The following is a 21762-nucleotide window of genomic DNA, read 5'->3' as shown; positions in this document are numbered from 1 at the left end:
CGGTGTTGTGTGGTCCACATTCCAGGCGTTGCTGACTGCAGTTGCAGCCAACCCCTTGCGGATGGACGTTGAACATAAAAAGTGGGGAACTGTGAGTAAGAAATTTAGGATGTAATTAGAGAAAAAGAACCATGGGGAAAACTCCGGAGGGGGTTGGAATGTTGTTTGCTGAAAACTAATAGTTTGTTCAGGGTTAATAAATAAGTTTTTTTTTTTTATTCATAAAGAACGGCCTGGCCGTATTGCTTAATAAATAAGTTAACTAGTTTAAATATGTGCCTGCTAGAAAGTAAAATTACAGAGAGTGTTTTTGTGAAGTCTCAACAATTTAAATTCCCTTACTCCTAATTTATTGGTAAATTAATGAAAAAATGTGTACCCAGTTTGAATCTAACCACAATCTATTACAGAAAATTACTTAACGGCTCGGCTTTATCGGTACGTTCAAATTCCGGGCAAACCAATCAAGCATACAGATCGCACCAACAAATTATCGAATAGAAATAATTGCAACACAGACCAATCGGCACACAGCACGCGGCACGCTTCATCAGACAGTTTCAACAAACTAATTACTTACGCATAGCATCGTAATCGCAACCCGTGTCGCAATTCAGTTGATTGTAGAACAGAACAGAGAGGGCGCAGTGTGGGCAGCCATCGCGACCACACCTGGTTTGATTGATGAAGTACACTCCAACACTCAACTGGTTGATTTGATGCGGATTTGCATATTTCGGTACGGGATTTAAAGAGGGAGGAAGGGAGGGGAAAATTGTGGCCAACAGCGGCCGGAATGGTTGGAAGCGGATGTTTTGGGACATTTGTTGAGCGTACGCCCAAACACCTTTCAGGAAGTGTGCTTTCGCGAATGGGAATATTATTTGTACTTTGGGCTGATAGGGCCCGGGCGATTTTAGATAGACATGCGAAGGTGCCCAGTGATTGTATTTCAAACTCAGCTCAATCACGGTGACTGTGTGCTGCTGATGGTGGACACGTGGCATCCGGAAATTAGTTCTGCCGGGTACAAAACGCTCAACGAGAAGCCCGGTATGAGGTGATCGAATGCTGATGCCCACACTCACTCATTAGTACAGCCGATTAGCCTAACAGGGTATCAATCAGCAATCAAGCGAGAAACGGTTCGCTTAAGCAAATGTTAACCAGCAGCGCAAATCATCTGGTTTCCATTAGGGGGAGCTCAAAGCTTTGCCCGGGGAACCGGTGCTTGTGACAAAAATAATTAATAAAATATTTAATTGCACTACATTACATATCAACATCAGCGAACCGTGGTAACTGATTGACATTAATTTACTCTATCGCTGGCCGCAGGATGGAATTTTTGGCAAAGCGAAGGTTGGTCACCACCACCGATCGATTGACATCGAATGCGGACGGGAAAAACTGGCGCGTTGTTTAATGAAATAGTAAACCGATGAGAGTTACCACTTTGGAATATTCAATTTATCAGTCGCCCGGTTGAGAGTTGATAACCGGTGGGTTTAAATTTTTAATGAACAACTTTCGGCTAATGGACGTCAGCTTTTCCTGGATGGTGGCTATTTTTAACAAGCTTTCAATTTTTTTCCGGTTACTTCTATCGGGCGAAAACCATACGAATCCCTTTTCGCTAGCCAGTTCTCTCTCTTTCTGTCCGTCACTCTATTACCAGGATGGTTGGTGGATGGTGCTTGGTGAAATTTAATTTAATAAATATCCATTCGAATTTCTCGCAACAGAGCTCGATAAATCCCCTCATGGAACTAATATCCGTTTTAAAAGAATCCCGAGGGGTAAAAATTCAGCTCAAAAAAGGCTCCATAAAACTGGAGGTGACGTATTAGCGTCCTGAATGGAAATGATATTAACCGGCTAAGCCCTGCAGCCAGCAAACAAATACAATTGGAATCAAAAGTTAATTAAAACGTAACTTCATTGTCACACACACACAAACAAATCACATTTTACCGCTGTGGGCATATGGTGGACAATCGGTTCAATTTGTTGCCAGTTTGAATGGAGAGATCAAAGAGCATTCAATCACTGTGACCGGTAATAGAATTGCCCCACAATTAAGGCCTTTGTATATTACACGCATAATAATGTATATTATTGTATGGAAACTGGTGAAAACCAAAACTTAAATCATTCGGATATTCGGAGTAGTATGAAAAGACCCATCGCTTAACACGACACACCAATGATGGAACTCTATTTTACACGCATATTCATAATTCTTCGCCAGCGTATACGTACTAGTTTAATGTCTATTTGGCAGTGATAGAGCTAGTCGAATAGAGTTTGATAGAATAGAGTAATGTCGGAAGCACCAGGCATCATCGGCCCGGTACTCCGGGTTTTTTCTCCCTAGTTTTACGGTACATGTTGTACGTGAACACATTTGTTTTGGGACGAAATTTCGTTTCGTGAACATAGTTTCACTTCCACTTTTGGCAACCGAAAGTTCGAAACAGTCAGCCGGAACAATGGTATGGAAACAGGGATTCATGGTCGGCGGGATCAGTGAGGGGGGACGGGGGTACATTATTTATAGTTTCGCGATTCGTTTCAAGTTAACCGTGTACTTGATATACATATGCTACGTTCCGTGGGGTACCGTGGCGCCCATGCAGAGATAAAATGCAACGGCGATATGTATAAATTCCACAAAAATAAAGTATCTTTCCGCTCTAGAATTATGCACACACGCCAAGCGATAAATACAGCCAACGGGTTCTGTGTGCGCATAAATTACAAGCACAACAATCGCCCCTACACTGCACAGAATCGAGCTGATGGTAGTGGTTGATATCGAGTGAACTATACACAATACTATGCCTCAGACGGGTGCCAGGTTTACTGGCAAAAAAGAATCCAGGATCGATAGACGACGCATCAAACTTTGAAATTTGAAATGTTTTAATGCCGATGGACAGCAACCGGCCGTCACGCGACTGCACGCGACACAGATGCGCATCGCTGCACTGATTCTATCAGCCCCTGAAAGGTATGCAATCGATGTGCAAAAGCTTAGTGGCGTTGAACTGTCAACCAGACGGAGCTGGTAGTAAACAATGTGCGTCAAAAGTGACAGATCGTGTGGGCAGAAGTTGCTGCCGGCTTAGCGGGCCCGGTGATCGGTTCTCCACGGATTGCTGTATCTATTTCCCGGACCATTGCCGGGAAATCTAAAGTGACAGGTACGCAACGATAGGCGCGTTTGTGCGTTACAAGAGCAGGCAGGCAGTGCAAAAGGCTGTGCTCATCACCCGCGAAGATGGAGGATTAACTTATCGATTGATGATGTCATCAGGTTTGTTCCATTGGCTGGGATGGGAACGCAATCAACAACATCACCACGAACACAGCACACACTCACCAGACGCCGTTGACGGATGGGGTTGCGTTGCTTTGCGGATGATTCATCCACTGGCAGGCCGCTCAGTGTACGGCGATAATGCCGGAGGTACAGTGCGATGCATTGCTCCAGGCTGAACAGATCGTTGACCAGCAGGTAACTGCGGAAGGGGAAACGTTGATTGATCTGACAGGTGCGCACTGCCACCCAATCGGGGAGGGGAGAGACTTACCGTGTTTCGGCGATCCGCCATCCGGGCGGTACGGTCGGAAGCAACCTCAGGAAGGGTAGATCGGAAGCGTGCTGAACGGTTGGACAGCGTCCGGGAAGCATCCGTACGGCGTGTGCATCGATCGAACCTTTCTCGCCCCGGCCGCCCACCAGTGACTTCCAGCGCTTGAAGCAAAGCAGCATCCGGACGTACCCAGGTATGGTGTCATAATCGTTGCACGGCGTACCGCTGGTCAGAATGTTCTCAAACACCGGATACAGCAGCCGGGTGTGTGCTGACCGGCCCGGTACGACGCGGAGCAGTGTCAGCGTCATCAGCTCCATGCTACCGTCGAAGATTACGAACATACTGCCAACGATACGGTTACACTCCCGGAGCAGTGCGGCCGGCCGGATGGGTGGGTGGAGCAGGGCGACCGATTCACACCGGAACCGGATGTAGTCCGCCAGTATATCGATCACTGTCAGCTGGTAGCGACGGGTTTGTCGCATTTTTTCACGACTGCAGCAAACGACGGAAAGATGGCCGGGTCGCTGCTGGTGCTGCTGCTTTCGTTTGGATAACGAGGCGGGAAGCGGATGTCCCGAAGCGAAGGTGACCGATGATCCGGCCGTTCGAGCGAATCCGTCACACAGATGCATTCGCACGACATTGCAGTAGGAATCGGAAGCGACCAGCGACACCGAGAATGGAAAAATGAAAATGGAGAAAGAGAGAGAGAGAGAGATAAAAAAGGGGAAATAACTAAACCGTAAATGCATGTAATAATTATGATTAATGATGGTGCACTTGCCGGCAGGCGTTAGTGAGGGTTTACCGCATCCTCCCAGCGTTCCTTAGCCTTTAACGCTGGCAGGCAAAAACATCGGGAAGAATTTGTAAAATGATAGATAACGACTAAGCTGAGATTTCTGAATCATTTACAGTTGCAGCTCGGCGGAAGCGGTTAGGGCAATCCTGTGTCAGGATAATTTTGTATCCATTTCTCATGCGAACATCTCTGATGTGTCGCTATTATTGCATTCGTCTGAATGTCTGCTACTGCTGCTGCTGCTATCTTTGTGATAATTTATTTATCATTCCGTTTTGCCTCCACAATCCGGAGTGGGTTATTAATTGCTTTCTCCTGAAGTATGTGAATGCATGTCTGAAGTTGAAGTTGGGATAAGTGCGAAGAATTGCTTTTGCATAACGACGTTGCCGGGAAAACGGAATAGCGAGACAATCTTTTATCCATGCTGTAACAATAGACACGTTGCACTGGAAATGGATTTTCATAAAAGATTTATTTATGAAGCAAACAAGCTTCTTCGCGTCGGTCATCAATTAACACGTCACAGTGCGGCGAGCTTAAAACCCACCACCGTTTGCCGAGTTTGCTTGTATTATCATTAACAAATAGCGGCCATTATGATACTACCGGATGGCATTAATTAGCAGAAATCAACAGAAATGTGAAGGTGAGGCCGGTCAAACCACTTAATTGGCATTTCGTGCCGTGAATGTAAACTTTGGGAATGCGTGAATGATAATTATGTAAATTTGCACCCAGCGATAGTGAGAAAGAGCGAGAGAGATGAGGGAGGAGAAAAAAAACATTGGAGCCAAGGAGTATTGCATTCTCGATGATGAATGCGTTCTTTGTGCAACGGTGGATGGGTCCGGGAGTTAAGCTTGCAGATTGAATAAGTCAAATGCCATTGGGTTGGCTTATTGTTGCATATCAGAGGGGTGCGGCGTAACAATACTGGAGTTATGTTGTTATGTTAAACAAGTTATGGGAGGCTAATTTTGGACGGCGCTAGAAAAGGATTAAACTCTTAGTCGTAGGATTCCATTTCGAGCAAATCTTTCATTTAATAGCCCTATTACACGTGGTAATTTTGGTTCGAATTATTACGGAATTTTGGTGCCAAAATTTCTTCTTCCCTACTTTTTGACAGAAAATCCCATGCTTCCTCTGTCCGTGTGGACAGCCTAAAAGGACTTTACGGGCTGGGTCGTCCGGTGTCATTCTCATGACGTGACCAACCCACCGGAGCCTGGCGAGTCTAATGCGCTGCATGATGGTAAGATCATCGTACAGCTCGTAGAGCCCGTCATTGTAGCCGCTCCTCCATTGTCCTTCCTTTGTCCTTCCATTGTCATTGATTGATTGATTGATTGTAATAGGCCTAATAAACCTATAAGAAGCGTACCTAAAAAATAATGGCATCCCGGTCAGTCTATGGGCAGCTAGGAGACTTTCGTATCGTTCTTCTATATATTCGCTCTGCTGGGGGTTCACTTTAAACTCTTCTTCTTCTTCTTCCTCGGCACTACAACTTTGAGAGGTCTCGGCCTGCGATTTCTGGCTTACTGTAACTTGATTTTACCCTTAGCAAGGTAGTAAGCTCTGCGTACGGGGAGGCGGTCCGGATGGGATTTGAACCCTGGTTCTGCCGTTTTGAAGACCGGCGCCGTTATCACCTCGGCCACTCCACTTACTTATATTTATTCAGATTTCGTTATAATGTTTTTCTAATACCTATTCCAAAACGCCAATGACAATCATGTGTGTTGATTGTTGCCTATCTTTAGGCGCAAATAGCTCAATATCCTACAACGTTACAGAATTATTAATGTTTACATCAAATCGTTGTATACAGAATGATTGGATGAGGTTCACCAATTGAGGTGAACTGCCCTAAGAATTCTGATAGTTGCTCCAACACAGCCAAATAGTATGAAAATGTTTGTCTCGTCCAGAAGATAATTAACTGTTTGGACGGATGTTCTGATCCCTGGATCCAAGTTTTATAACACTTCATAGTTTGTCCATTAGACATTTTCGCCTTTCTCCAGGAACAAGAAATATTTGTTAATCTCAAATCGATTGTAACGGATGGTCAGAATAAGTCCAACTATTGCACACTTTCTTCACTTCTTGCTTCAATTACAAATCTAAACCGTTTAGCAATACGGCCAGGCCGTTCCTTATAAATAAAAAAAATCTAAACCGTTCGATAAAGTTATTAATTTAAAGAAAATAACTTTAAACTTCAACTCTTAAACATTCCTCACAGGGCAGGACCGTGATTCAAGTGTCATTTGGACCTTTCCCCCATAGTGAGGACTGACTGTCGAAGCTAGAAATGGCAGGCATGAGCTAAGAGGTCGTTAGACTACGAAAGAACAAGAAGAACTTTAAACATTAAGCTATTTCTTGTAATAAAATTACCAACAAAGTTGAATTCGAAGCATGTTCCCTCATGTATCGTGTCCTACTTCTAATCAAACATTAATGTATGTCAAACTAAATTTCCCTGCAAATATGTGCAGATCGGCACGAAACAGTTCCCAGCCCACCAGCATGTAAGTGCATATACATCATCTTGTTCACATGCATATGATGGCATCTATCGATAGAACCTTTCCAACCCTTTGCTCTTACCTACAGTCTCTTACATACACACACACACACACACACACACACTCACCCAGCAAGCAATACATGTTTCCATTTTTTCTTCCAAAAGCCCAGTGCCAAAGAACAAACCCACAAAAGCCTACCTTCTGTGTTCTGCAGCAAAGAAGGGAGAAATAATGTACAAGCGCGCGTGTTGGCCCAGACTGCAGTGGGGTACCCCGGGTATGATTTATCCTTGCAGAGCCGCCACTTGTAAAAGTTCTTACGTGATGGGTTTTTGCTCGTGCACTTTTGGCGCTTCTTCCGGCCCTGGAATAAACTTGTGCCGCGTACGTTCCCGGAGCGCTGGGATTGTCCGTAGTAGACCATCACTAATTACGGCGAACGAGAAAAAGGAGAGTAGAACCGGGCACCGCCAACGAACGCTCCCATTTACCGGGTTTTCGCAGCGAAATAGCTCCGGTCCATATTTTGCATATTCTAATTCGCTCTTATCCCCCGGGAGGCTTCCGTGAGTGCGCGCGCGCTCGTGAGGTCTTAGCGTGAGGTGGAAGCTGTGGATGGGATCGGGCCCCAGCGCGCACTGTGTCACGATTTTTGCTGGCTGAGGCTGATTCATTTTCATGCCATCGCGTACAATCCGGATTTGTGCTTTCGCTCACATCGGACATCGGATCGTCGGAAGTGCAGTGGGCCAGAATTCTGAATAGCAAGAAGAACTGCTCTGTCTGGCGTTCCGGGTAGGCGTACCGGGCGCTCCATATGGCGTGTAGGTCATGCTCGGTAGTCAGATTGGATGTTGAATTACGACGGGTATATGAGCTGTACCACCACCACCACCGCACCAGGTCAGTGCGGGTCATGATCGCTGACTCTGGATGCGGGAAGATTTCGTCGCATTGCCTGTGGCTACGATTCACCCACAATTTTACTGCACACAAGTTCGGATCCAAAAAATATTCGCCACAAGACACACACACACTCACTTGTCGTTGGCCAGTTCTGGACCGTTTCCAACAACCACGCCGTACAACAACAGGTCTGCAATGCTCTCGAGCCCGACATGGACGATAAATTTTTAATTTCATTCCAACTTGAGATTCATTGCGACTGGTACGGTTCGTACCAGTGCTGATATATCGCTTACCTTTCAAAGGGCCCCGAGAACTAGAATCCGATCCGGCGGAGTGGTTAAAGCCAGCATGGAAAAGATAATGTTCAGGCTTACTACCCAAAATGGCTCGATAAATGGCAAAAAGCTGTAATTCATTAGCAGATGCTCGTTGGCAGATGATTCTGCCGGTGGTTGGTCTACCTGGCTACTGCTACTACGAGGGGGCTCCAAGCCAGAAGCCAGCCCAAACGTGACATTTACGATCGATTAAATTTAGAAAGCTGTCGTGGTTCAACGAGAGCATCTTGTAAAGTGAATGCGTGTCTTGGAGCAGTATTGATGTTTACACAGCAAATGAGAGGCAGAGTACACACTTTTCCATCCAATTAGCCTACCCATCAGTATGTGTCGGTTTTGGGTCGGTACGGTTAAATTCTCATTATTTAGCAAACAGGCGTACATGCCATGGTTAAGAAACTGATTCTCAATTTGTTTGCTTAATTAAAGATACAGCGTTTGAACGGGACGTTCTTAGCGATAGAAAACGATGGCGCTGCTCTCGGTTGATGGATGTGATGGAACACATTTTTCGAAGTAAATGTACAGTACCGCACGAAATAAATTATGCTCAACGTTGATAAATCAACAACGGAATTGCAGCATAATAGTTGTCTTGGTTCGGAAGGTTCTCCGTACGACAATGGCGAGAGATACGAGGCGATCCTCATACATCTATTCACACACATGTGTAGGTATGTTTGTGTCTGTTTAGGGGGTAAAATATACAGTTCCTGCAGCAAAGGGTGAGCCTTTCTTGGAGCCTTGTGCAACCGAAAGTCCCCTCCAGCCAATTAGATAAGGAAACGGCAATTAGAACGCGTGTGTGCGCACTTTACACACTTCAAGTGCCATTGCCGTATGGATGCCATGTTTATGGCCTGTGTGCAGCGCCGCATCACATTGGGTGAATTTATTTGCCGGAAAACCGGTGTGTTGCGGTGCTACGGTATGGTGCACTCTAATAGTTTCCGATCACAATCTAAGTTCCAACGCATGGTTGCATGTTTTCTTAACGATAGAGAAAAGATGGTGCAGCCATAAGAAAGGGAACAGATTCCGTTCACATTGATCGAGCCAGCGTGGTAATAAATATTGCGAAGGAATTTTGTAATTAGTCATTCGCAACGATTTTTCAATCAATTTGTATTCTGATTTGCAACATATGCATTGCTAAGAGTGTTATTGCATACAAAAATCAACACCTTTTCACATTACTCCTTTAAAATTTTGAACAAGATCTTGGATCTTATTTTAGCATCCTTTTTATTTTACTTTATTTTATTTTATTCTACTAGACTTGATTATTAGTCATCACTATGGAGAAACGGTCCGGATAGGATTTGAACCCCGGTCCTGCCGTATAAAGACAGGCGGTGTTGTCGAATTACCGCCGTACCTAATTACTACATACAAATTTTAGTTACTCAACAAGAACGGCCGTATTGTTTATTACAACTTACTTATTAGATCTCACATGAGGAAGAATTTATAGCAATAATTGCAACAGGCTGGAAAAAAGAATGATTACAAATGGTTAAGCACAGTCAGTTTAAAAATTTGGTATCCCTCCTGAGCAACGGTTCTCAGGTCTGTCTCTTTGTTGAAAACCAGTTTGAATGAAAAGTATGCAGCATTGATAGCTTTCTTGGAAGAAATCTTACTTTGGATCGTTATTAAATTGCTGTGAAAGAGAGCCCCTTACACAGGACTTACTTTTCAGCTGCGGGTAAAATCAAGTCATAGAAAACCAGAAATGGCATGCCAGGACTATTCGAGTCCGTAGAGCTTTTAATCAAGAAGAATAAGGTAAGGGAAAGAAGAACTCAGTTAGTTCAAAAGTTAATTACACTCTAGAGCTCATAGTACTTTTTTTTAGAAATTGAGAAGAACTACGAATACAAAATAATTCAAAGGTGTATACAAAAATAATACTTTGTCTTATTCCATAAATTAGAGTTGGTTTAACACTTCTTCTTTAGCACATTCTGTGACTTGATTTTACCCATTGCTGGTGGGTCCAGCAGTCTGGATGGGATTGGAATCCCAGCCCTACCGTATGATGAAAATCGCCGCTGTAACATAGTAAGAAAAAGGGCAGTACTCAGAGAACAACATACTGAGCTGTATATCTCAAATTAACAATACTATCAACATTACGAGAGCAAAGAATTATGGAGGTATTTATCCACTTAAAAATGTTCGATGGATTTTTGAAACACTTTAGTCTCTGAGAGGTCTGGCATAGAGGCAGTACAAATGTATATGGAAATTACTCCTAATTTTAATAATTGTTTACAGTCACTTAACTATAGAAATTAATAGTTGATTATTTGATACCATGTTCAAAATTTTTGTTGTGTTAACTCCGCCTCGTAAAATTACATCGAGGTTTCAGAAGGAGCTTATCATCAGAAAAATGCGGAAACTAAATCCAACATGTAAATTGAAACATGCTTAAATAATTATTCCAATATCATGCCTACTGTGTTGTTAGCGCACAATACATTCTGAAAACAGGATTATTATTGCTCTCTCTCTCGCCCTCATTCTCACTCTCTCTCACGCACTCGACCTTCCATAGTTTGATAAATGTTTGAATCAGAATTTCTTTTCAGTTATCCGTTTCGAATGCACATGTTTTATGGCCGAATCCCATGTTCATGCCAAATTATGAATTCCATTACATTCAAATTAAATACAGGCAAAACAAGGACTCTCGGAACGGGAGTGGAAGGACGCTTGTGGCCACAATTAAAACACTCCCTTACATTACGCTTTAATCAATGCAATACGGTTTTCATTATAAATGAATTTTTCCTCCCGTATATTGCTACGTGGCTTATTTTTTTGCGTTCATGCATCATTTTTCGCCATAGAAGGGAGATTTACATACATGCAGCAACGTTCCCCCCCTCAAAAACCCCTCTCCTGTGTGTTTGCAACACCGTTACAGAATTGCAAACACAATTGAAGCATTGGACGGAACCCAGTAGCGGTTGGTAAAATTTTTGAGCTGTATGCCATCTGTGCTGGTATCGTGCAAAGAAAAAGCAGCTTATGATGCGGTGCGTTTTTCATTCCCATTCCCGCTTTCATTTTGCAGACAAAGTTTGTCCGCTCGGCATATGCGCACATGTGTGTGTGTGTGGAGGGTGTGGAAAATGAAAAACGTCCACTAAACCGTCCAGCATTCATTCCTGTACGGAGCAGATCGGAGAGACGATAAAAGAAAAATTTCAAACTCTTTCAAAACTCACTCAGACTGTTACAAAACTGTCAACCTTCCTTCGACTAGCTCCAGTCTCGATATCAATTTTGCCCGGCTCGCTCAGCAAGGCTTAGAGATCAATTATAAGTGTGTGCGAAGGATGGCTTCGTGTTGGCGACTGCACCAACATTGAGACGAACAAATAATTGGAAACAGACACGATAGAAAACCCCAAAGCATTGAGCCTGCCATCCACTTTACATAGAGTCACCACCACCACCACCACCGCCACTGCACGTAAGTTTTCCATTCATTTTACCATAACCAAAGAAAATCTCGCCCCACCGTCGTTGTCGTCGTCGTTCGCCAGCACAACGCTTGTGCCAACAACGGCTGTCAATTCTCATGACCGTGTTCACTTCTGCCCCCTGGCCTATCCTGTCCCCGTGCACCTACATTTCCCCATGCATTGCTCATAAGCAATGCTCGACAAATCGACGTGCAAGCAAATGCAATTTGTTTATTACTTAACAGCTCGCCTCAGTGAGCCTTTTCTTAATTCGCTTCGGAGTTTCAGGTGCACGAATGCGTTCTGTGCAATCCACTCACCCATCCTTAATCTGGTTAATTGAAATATTTTCTGTTTCGCCTGCCTTTTTTTGTTGCTTCTCGATTGTTGCGCAAGGAGTTTGTTTTTCTTGATTCGAAATTGAAAGTGGCAGGAACGAGTGGCAGGAACAACAAGCAGCAGCAAGATGGTGGCAATTTATTTAAAATAGTTCGAGGAAAAATAACATGTTCTCTGCAAAGACGTGTCTCCATCTCCTAATGGATGGAAATGAGTGGGGCACACAACTTTTGTGCATGTCAACACTTCACACTTTACCTGGTTCCTCCTTACCGAATGCAGAGAAGGCGTTGACCAATCGCTGGTTCCCCTTTCCATCCCTACTTGGAGCCTAGCATCAAGCGAGGATAATGGAATTTGCCCACGGTGTCTAGCGCTTCCTGTCAAGTCCTTGTCCGTACATCATTAAAATTTTAAGCTCCAATTCATGACAATCAATTAAGCGTAATTGATCTCGTTTGGACCGTAGCAGCCAAAGTTTGTGACTGTGTTTGCGTGTTTGCTGAAACCAGCTGCAGTTGTGTGCAAGTGTATATGCTGCCGACGCGTGTGTTTTCTTAGCACACCGTTCTCATCATTCGACCGTCGGAGCATTGTTGAGCCCGGAGAAACGGTGCACTTGGTTCGATGCCACTTGAAAGGAGCGTGGGGGATTAAATATAATCAATTTGTTCACGGCAGTGTGATTTCCAAACGTCAGGCGGCGAATGCGAAGAGGCAGCTGAATCGAACCGAACCGAGGGACGGACAGGAGCGAATGCCACCTACCCATATCGAAATCAAACTAATGGTAGCATTTGTTGCACAGAGGGCGAAGGATTTCGTTCGCTAAATGACAAGTGTTTCAACACAGCTTCCTTGTGCGGTATTGATTCTCCGGTGATGGTCTTTGCCAAGTGTGACAATCCTCTTCGGTTGCGAGCATTGGTTTTGTTGTCTATTTTTCCTATTTTTGTGTTGTTTGGAAATAATTGAATTCGGTTTTAGCGATGGCTTAGGGAACTTGGGGTTTTCTAGAAGTTATTGTACAAAAGAGCAGCTATGTAAGGAATTATCAACATTTCAGGTCAACAACATCAGGAACTTTACACTATGATGGTACATTTGTTTAAATATTTAATCAACAAATTAAAACGATTGCTTATTCTGCTCTTTTGCCACTAAAATCTCGAGGAATCTTGGGTTCCATTGCCTGCTTCAATGTCTTTGATGATCATTTGCCTCGATGCTTCACGTACGTGCTCATACCTATCTCTTTTCAAAATTCGAAAAATTCTTTTCAAAGTGTTCCGATGAGATGATTTGTCGGACGTGGTCTAACTCGATGAATCTCAAAGGATGTATAGCACTATCTAATTTCTTTATTTGAAGCTTCAAATCTGCCCAATCTTCCGATACATAACCACTGTGGGAGATTCTAGTCAAAGAAAGGGTATCTAAACGATATGAGATAAGAGAGCGTTCTTTAATATGATTGATTCAATTATTGTATATCAATGTTGGGGTTGTTTCGGTCTGGTTGCTTAATGATAATTTATTCAGTTAGGTAAAAGTTCTTCTACAATACTTTATTCATTAAGCTAATTGAATATTAAACCCGAAAGAACAGGGCAATTACTCCTAAAAATCCAAACACACGCTTGACTAGTTCACCCTCCAGCCTATCAAAGCACGCTGGGTGTGTGAAGAAACCTGGAAGTTCATTTTAGTAATGGAGACGCCTGGTAGTTTACCTTTGTAATTTTGATCGAGTTCTACAGGACATTTTATTCTTATTTATTTATTTCTTTCTTAAATTTCGTCGATTTTTTCTGATATTTTACAAAACGAATTCTTGAAAAAGACGTTTTGATATTTTTGTAGATAATAGTAAAATTCTTCTAACATTCTCAGGAAAAAATACCCTCTAGTCTAAAATGAATAAATAAATAAAATTTAAGTTTACAAATCAATCCCTCATATCTGTATCTACGTCTTAAAGTTATCGTTTCGTCAATGAAGGCAATCTGCAAAGCAACAAACGTACTCATGTTACGCAGCTAGATGAGTTGTTTAATTTAAATGTAACTGATGAATTAGCTCACCCAACCACACACCCCATTCACCGACCGTATTGAATGCAGTGCCGACGAGCATTTATTCACTTTTTAATTAACAATATAGCAAATGTATGAAGCATCGCCAACTTTTCGCTCGCCGCAAAGCGAAAGCAAGAGCAGTGCAGCAGCCGTGCACAAGGATTATCCCGAAAGTCACATGTGCGCTTCGTTTTCTCACTCATGGAGTGTGAATACTCCATTCCCGTCTTAAAGCACCCGGCCCGGACCTTCGTTCCACGTCCGTCGCCCGGTTTCGCAAACGTCGCTGGAATGTTAAAACGATTACACGCCAACGACGTACAACTATTTCATTTATCCTAATGGAACACTCCACTTCAACCTCACCCCTAGTGTGAGTATGTCTGTGTGTGGTGTCGGTTTAAGAGCAACATAAGCTTGTAGTTGAAAGTTACGAGACAGAAGAGCAGGAGCGAAAAAAAAATCCCACATCAACTCTCCACATTTTCTACCTTTTTCTCCGCACTGTAACGGATATGTTACCAGCCCAGACCAGCATGCCAGATACCGGGAAGTGCAACTAATTAAAACTTTCGCTTGCATTTTGACTTCACCAGAAAGGCTTAAAAGTGTGGCGGAAAAATCAGGGGAAAACTACATCCAAAAGGGTTACAGTTACGTTCAGTGAATAGCTAGCCTCATATTGCATCGCTTAACCGGAACATAATCTCGCACCCATTACAAACATTACACTTACCTTCGATTTGTGGTTAGTGCGCGACCAATTCACATCCTCAATCGACTGCTTATCGTCCTCTGGGTGGTGCTTATCACATTCTGGATCATCATCATCGTCGTCGCCGTTCGCCGAGACTTCCGAGAGCCCGATCGTTCGTAGCAGCACTAGAAATCTTACCACTTGGCGCCATCCTTCGGTGCGTGCTGCCATCGTGAGCTGGCCGTGCCGTTGAAACTCCGCCACCAGTGATCGAACGCGCTGTGCTAGCGTGTGGAAGGGAAAATCTGGCCCCGATTTTCCTGCCCACTCACCGAAGTACATTTCCGAGCTGAGGCAACGTAGTCCGTCCAGCAGTTTCGCCAGTGGGGAAGCGTTGTTACTAAGCATAGTGGAATCATGCTTTCGTCCTCTGTGTGCTACATCGGGTGAAAGTAAATGCATGGAGAAATTGGGAAAATAGAAAAGCATTAGACAGAGAGCAGAACGTAAAATTGCTCGCAAAACACACGAAACACATTTTGAACCGTTCAAGAGTGCTAAAACATTGAATGCATCGCTTTTCGAATCGGAATCGTTTTGATTCGAGCACACACACAAAAAGTGGACGATAAATGCATATGTGTGTGTGTACAAAGCCCCACACGACCGGCGAAGGATAAATAAAAGACAAAACGGTGGATTTACCCATCACGGACGAATGCGTCGGATTTTCGAGGAGCTTTTACCGAAACGAAGTTGAAAATATGTGCATTGTGACCGTGACCAGCGTAGCCCAGTTGGTGCTCTTTAAAAATGTGAGCTATTTGTTATACGTCCTGCTTGCTTTTTTATTTGTGCATCCGTTCTACTTAGTACGCTAGTAGTCTTGGCTCATGCAAAACCCGATGTTTCCCCGTTACAGCAATGGAAAGCTTCTTCAAACAGAGAGGGCCATTTTTTGTTTTGGCTGTGAGACCCGGCAGGTGCGTGTGGTGCTGGTGTCGTTTGCCGGAATGTTCGTTTAGCGCACGATCGGTCGATTATCCGGCAGCACGAAAGTAAACAAACAACGGTGACTGTGTTTTCTCTTTTTCTTATCAAGCAATAAGCCTCTTTGAAGCAGGAAATTAATTAAAAATGCAGCAAGAAGCTATGGAGCGAGTATTGATTGCGTGCTGAAAGAGGTTTAAAACATGACCTTTAACACTCGAATTAAATGGCTTTTTCTGGTTTAAAACTATTAATTATGATAATAACTATATTAAAATCTGTTATTTTTTCTTGAACATACAACTGAAGCATTGTGCGATTTGGGGGTTATTTTCAAAATTTAAATTATATGGAAATTTGTTTTTACATCTAGAACCCCATTGTTTGATGGAGTATTTGTACAGAAAGCGTCACTTGGTGTGTACTTATTTGAACCACGATATAGGCACCACAGGAGACGCTCAATATTGAGCGATTTTGTGACAGACGGGATAGATCAACATGGTATGGGTTTCTATTGATTCCGGCAAGACGGCAAGCTAGAATGTCATACATCTAGCCTAGCGATGGATTTATTGCAATCGATTGGAATCGTAATACTGGGAATTGGACTGGTTGGCTCGGTCGTCAGATTTGCGTGGCTTTGATAGACTTTGTCTGAAAAATTTGACTGTTGTCTTTGGGGATTTCTCAAGAGAGAGGTTTAAATCTGCAATAATCTACCCACTCTTTAACAACTCTAGCTTAACTGTCAGCTCAAAAATGCATGTGTCAGTTCTGTTTACGTGAAAATAGTTAAATAATAATCTCTAACAGTTGGCCAATGGATGGATCATTACTCCACATCAGCTTCAAAAAATTTAGAAGTACATTTTAAAATACTCATTTTTTTATTCCATTTGGACGGCCTTTCGTTCTTCACACGGTAGGACTGGGGATCAAGCAGAACAGACCGTACGCAGGTAAGAGCAAGTCATGGAAAGCCAGAAATGGCACGACAAGACCTCTCAAGGTTGTAGCACCAAATAAGGAGAAGAAGAAGACTTTATTTAACAAATACCGTAACATTTCTCCTTTTCGACCTCCAAACGACTTTAGACCTGCAAAAATTGTGTTGATTGATTTATTTACTTCATTTACCCGTAAGGTGGTAAGTATGTACTGCTCACGAAAAGACGGGATGGGAGGTCCGTTGTGTTACCTGGTCACCAGAGCATTGACTGGTTATCAAATTGTTTGACAACCTTAAGAGAGCGCTTTCTAGTTTTGTTTTGCAAAAATGGATATTTTTTAAGGAGACACATGCCATGGAAAGTTTACAGACAGCATGGTATCATATTATCAGATTTCATTAATGGCTGAAATTTAGGTTTTTGTTTTGTAATTAAATAATTAAATTATTTTATCTTAGATGGAATAGCTTTAAAGTGTAAAAAGCAAGTACATTTTTGGAGTATAGAAGGCTTCGTAGTCCAATGGTAAATTATCATAATTGTTTGATTGAGAATATCTTCTCTAATAGTCTCGACATGCCATTTGAGTTAGGTCAATCAATAAGCATATTTATTCCTGGAAGTAATCTAGAACGCTTAGAATTGCATCAATGGAATTCAAATGAATGGAAATGAATTCATATGAATAAGCTGCCTGATGCGTATTTGAAAAATATCCACTCTAACTATACATTCTTAAGAACTAAACTCCATCCGAATGTTCCCATAAAATTTCCAGAAACGACATTGCTCAAAAGGCAAAAATTTTGATCGAAAGGAAAGTTGTTTAACAATGTGCAGTAGCGATTTAAAGAATTCCTCAAATCCTCACTAACAATCTTAATAGCTAATGGCCGTTAACTTCTCCTTACTTGAAATAAAAATTCAACCGCAAGACAGAGAGACAGAGAGATCAAAGCTCTCTAGATTCATCCCTTCCAATTAATTACGGTATTAGTTGCCATTCGTGACGAATGCCAGACAAATTGCAGTGCACAAGGCGAGAAAGAAGTGACTCCTGCTCGTGACATTGCACTACACTGCAACGGACCTATTGAACGGGTTAGGCTTGTGGGATGAAACGAAATATTTGCTCCAGGGAATTCCTGGACAGCGTGACAGCGTCCACCAAAACAAGTCCGGCAGTCAAGGTGACAACTACAAAGCGCAGCCGGTATCGGGATATCCGGAAGGTCTCATCTACCGGTCCGCAAAACACTTGAACACACGCACACACACAACATAGCTAAACGTTCCACGGCGTTGAGCGTGGTGGCATGTAGTAGCCACGAACAAGACAGACCACCCTGTGGGCATGTTGTGCCATAATCGCCGGCCCGCTGTCAACTTGTCGGACGGATCGGACTGGGGATGTGATGGTGTTTCTGTTTCTGCATTCGATGCCACAACAACCAGTGCGTAAATGTACTTCGGCTTCCAAGACCGCCTGTGTGCTGTTTACATGCGAAACCCCCGACTGTAGATGTTGCGCGTGTGTGTGTGGAGGCATAAGCCATACACGTTAGTTTTCGACCCCGGGGAGAATACCGGTGCAGTGGTACAAATAATGCATTCACGCATCATCGCTATGATGCATCCAATTTGATGAGCACCGGGAGCGAGCATCATCTTCCCGTATCGTGCTGCCGATGGGGGAGGGCTTTTGTGCGAGATTTGTTAGTTACCGCTGCTGGTACGGATTTTAATGAGCTTACTGGGGTTTGGTTCGGGTACGGTACTTTCAAATGCCCGGTGCTTTTGACGTGCGGCAGATCGATTCAAACTTATAGAAGCAGAAAGATTAACGCTGTTGCACGTTGGCTTAGGGAGGCAGGTGAGTTCATTAACGAAAATAACGTCTAAACGCAACCCTTCTCGAGGCTGTTCAGCGGTGAGATAGTGGCCAGATGTCATCCCGCTTCGAGTGTGAATATTATCCGAAGCGTCTAATTAATGTGCAATCAAGCGTTACGCCTTCGAATGGATGATTGTCATCCATTCTGTTTCAAGGATTATCGCACGCAATGTTTCAATGTAACGTGCTAACGGTCGATACACTTGGCCAAACTGTGTGGCATCATTATGCTGCCCCCGGTAACGCTGCGATTGTTTGCCGTGCCCAATCGTACCGGTCTCTTGAGCAAATGTTGATTCTAAGGCATATTGCAATTTGTGTATGGCTCAGCAACAACACCTTTTGCCACATGCAGCTCGGTGCAATAATGAACCTGAAGCAAATATATGTGTACGTACTACACCCGTGCACAGTCAGCGTTATCGGGGAGAGATGGCAATAATTTTGCTCGAACTCTAAGGTATCAAATACGTTCACTAGAACCAGGAACAGGAAAGGTACGGTTCAGTACCGTGCTTTGAGTGTTTGTGTGTATTTTTATTAAAATCAAATCCATTTACCAAACAGTTTTCCCCCGATATTCCAATGCTCACTGAGTGTGCGTGTGTGTTACTGTAATAAGGTTTGCCTTGATTTTACTACCGTTTTCATCGTTCGCATGGGGTTCACGTTTGACTGCTTTTCATAAATAGGTACGTACACGGGAGCTGGGCAGGATCGTTATTTGGTTTGCAAAACGTTCTGGAAGCTGTGAACTGTGAATGTCTTGCTTTAGGGTGGAAGGTATTAAATTTCGCACGACCGTTTCATACAATCATGCATCAAACGGTGCACCTTGCTTGTGATATGCAATTTGAAAGGAGTGAAGTGGTGAGGTGGGATATCAATGTTGTTCATTGGGTTTTGCTTCTAACCAATGGTAACGATTTTCCTTTTCTCGTGCCAGGTGTTCCATTGTATCACTGCCATTTCATTTATGTTGAAATGTTTTTGCTAAGACTCGGGAAGAGTGCAATGAATGTTAAGAGTATATTCCTAATGGAGAGAATGGTTCTAATAGCATAAAATGAAATTATAAAGCCAAAGGTTGAAGAATAATTCAGTAAAAGCTAAAGGGAGTTTAATGACCAAAACTTTCCCAAACAAATTAGTTAAATTCCTTCTAATTGTAAATAAATAAATGATAACTTTTTTCTCATCTTCTCCTTTGAAACGGTGAGAAAAGTGAGAACATTGTATTAAATCACAACCCGTTAGCGGTTTCGCACTATCAAGTGTTGCCGAAGCTGATTAGGAAAACTCGAAATCCTAGAGGTTTTATCGTGCCACAAGTTCTTTTTATCGTTCCGCAAGGGTCAGAACATCTGTTCAAATACTGTAAAAGAACTTGGATAAGATCTGTACTGTTCTCTTTCTCTGGCCTAGGGACCTCTTATTGATATCGCATGATTGGATAGTTAGTCCTCATCATGAGGAAACGGCTCATATCGGATTTGAACCCCGGCTCTGGCGACCCCGGTGCCACTGTCGCATGTAACATCGGGCCATCTATACTGTTATTACAAAAAATACTTTATAAGATAAATGCTTTGTATTGTTCCTTGGCCCAATCAGTCCTCGAGTATGGTCGTATAAGCTGGAAGTCTTCCACAGAAAAATGGGCATTGCTTGCAAAAGCGATCCAACAAACGCTCACCCATTATGCACTAATGCGTTTGCACTAATGTTTACTAATTTGTAATGCGTTTAAGTTAATTTACAAGCTCCTTAGAATTTAATGCCTAAATCAGAGTGCCTCGGAATAATTTCTGACATCCTATCAATGCTATGATCCTATCAATGTTATGATGCCTCTGAACTATTCGATTTTAATGCTCACGTATCGTGCACGTCTGCGTACATTTAGAAATCAGAATGGTTGAATGAACTGATGGGTATAATCTGAACTAAATTAATTGTACTCTTGACAAGAAGGAAAACAAAGTTATCGGTTTCGTCTGGAAACTAGTGGTGAGCGGGTCCACCCGAACCTAGCGGGTGGGAGCGACCCGGAATCGTTCGGATTGTATTCCTAGCTTCAGCGAGTTCGTTTCGATCCGTGGGTGCAACGAATCCCGAACCCATCGCGTCGAACACATCAAACTCACTGGTCGACCCGAACTCGTTACACCCGCGGGTCGACCCAGACTTGTTACAGCTATGGGAGGACCCAAACTCATTGCTCCCACGGGTCAACTAGAGTCTACGTATGCTTTGTGCATCTAAGGGTCGACCCGAAATCATTGCACTCACGAGACGTACTCGATTCCTTTAGGAACGAACCCTACTCCGGGTCGATCCGCGAAAAGAGTCATATGACTCTTCACTACTGGAATTATGCATTTTTCACGAACAGTAAGGCTAAGTTGCTGCTAATTGCTCTGGGGCCACTCGAAAAAAACGAGGCATTAGATAAGCAGAATACTTCTATAACATAGCATTTACGCAAGATCATTAGAGCTCATTAATGCATCCGGTACATCTGGAATAATGTCTTTATTGATGCATTTTTGGAAAAAAAAATTCTACAATCTAATTCATAAAAAGCTTGTCAAGTATGGAAGGGGAAGGACCACGATCTAAGAGACGCACTTGGATTCTTAAAAGGTGATCCTACATATTTTACAGTGAAGTCCTACAAGAAACCTTCACCACAGGGCATTACGTCCATTTTTTATTTTGATATTTAGTATTTTACTTTTTCAAGGATTAACTGAAAAAAGCAAATGAAAGACATGTTTTACTGCATTAAATATATTGGATGACATGTGCAGCGTCACATTTTCCGCACAGTTCGTTTGTAGACCTAAACCACTTAAACTGTCGCCTGTGAGTCGTAACTCAATATCCCACAACTACTATGTATACTGGAGGAAAAATCGTTTATCTGCAACGCCAAGTTCTCTATTTTCCTTTCACTGGTTTCCTTTTTCCCCTTACTTACACTTTATAGCACATATTTTACGGACAAATTATATCCCGTTTGTGAAGCTTTGCGGTTGATTGTAAATCTCACAAAGCAGGAAATCCAATCCCACCGTACGTGTAAGACTTCCTCGTGCGGGAGCAGCAGCAGCGAATGCAGCGACGATGAAA

The 21762-nt window shown here is 43.0% G+C and overlaps 1 protein-coding gene across 3 annotated transcripts in view; it reads right to left on the bottom strand.

The window, feature by feature from the left end:
* Positions 1 to 21762, bottom strand: part of LOC118509394 — a 75046-nt gene that overhangs the window by 12263 nt on the left and 41021 nt on the right. For 2 of the 3 annotated variants that reach the window (XM_036049942.1, XM_036049943.1), the window contains 3 exons: positions 14830 to 15227; positions 3597 to 4144; positions 3386 to 3524 (listed from right to left, as the gene is read on the bottom strand). In XM_036049942.1, coding sequence (XP_035905835.1) covers positions 3386 to 3524; positions 3597 to 4144; positions 14830 to 15227 — 1085 coding nt within the window. The remainder of the gene's footprint in view (positions 1 to 3385; positions 3525 to 3596; positions 4145 to 14829; positions 15228 to 21762) is intronic. The other variant, XM_036049944.1, reaches the window with a different exon arrangement.

This window comes from Anopheles stephensi, chromosome 3, assembly GCF_013141755.1.
Source record: "Anopheles stephensi strain Indian chromosome 3, UCI_ANSTEP_V1.0, whole genome shotgun sequence".
NCBI classification, from domain to species: domain Eukaryota; kingdom Metazoa; phylum Arthropoda; class Insecta; order Diptera; family Culicidae; genus Anopheles; species Anopheles stephensi.
Note: the sequence above shows the minus strand (reverse complement) of the source record. Positions and strands in the feature narration are given on the sequence as shown.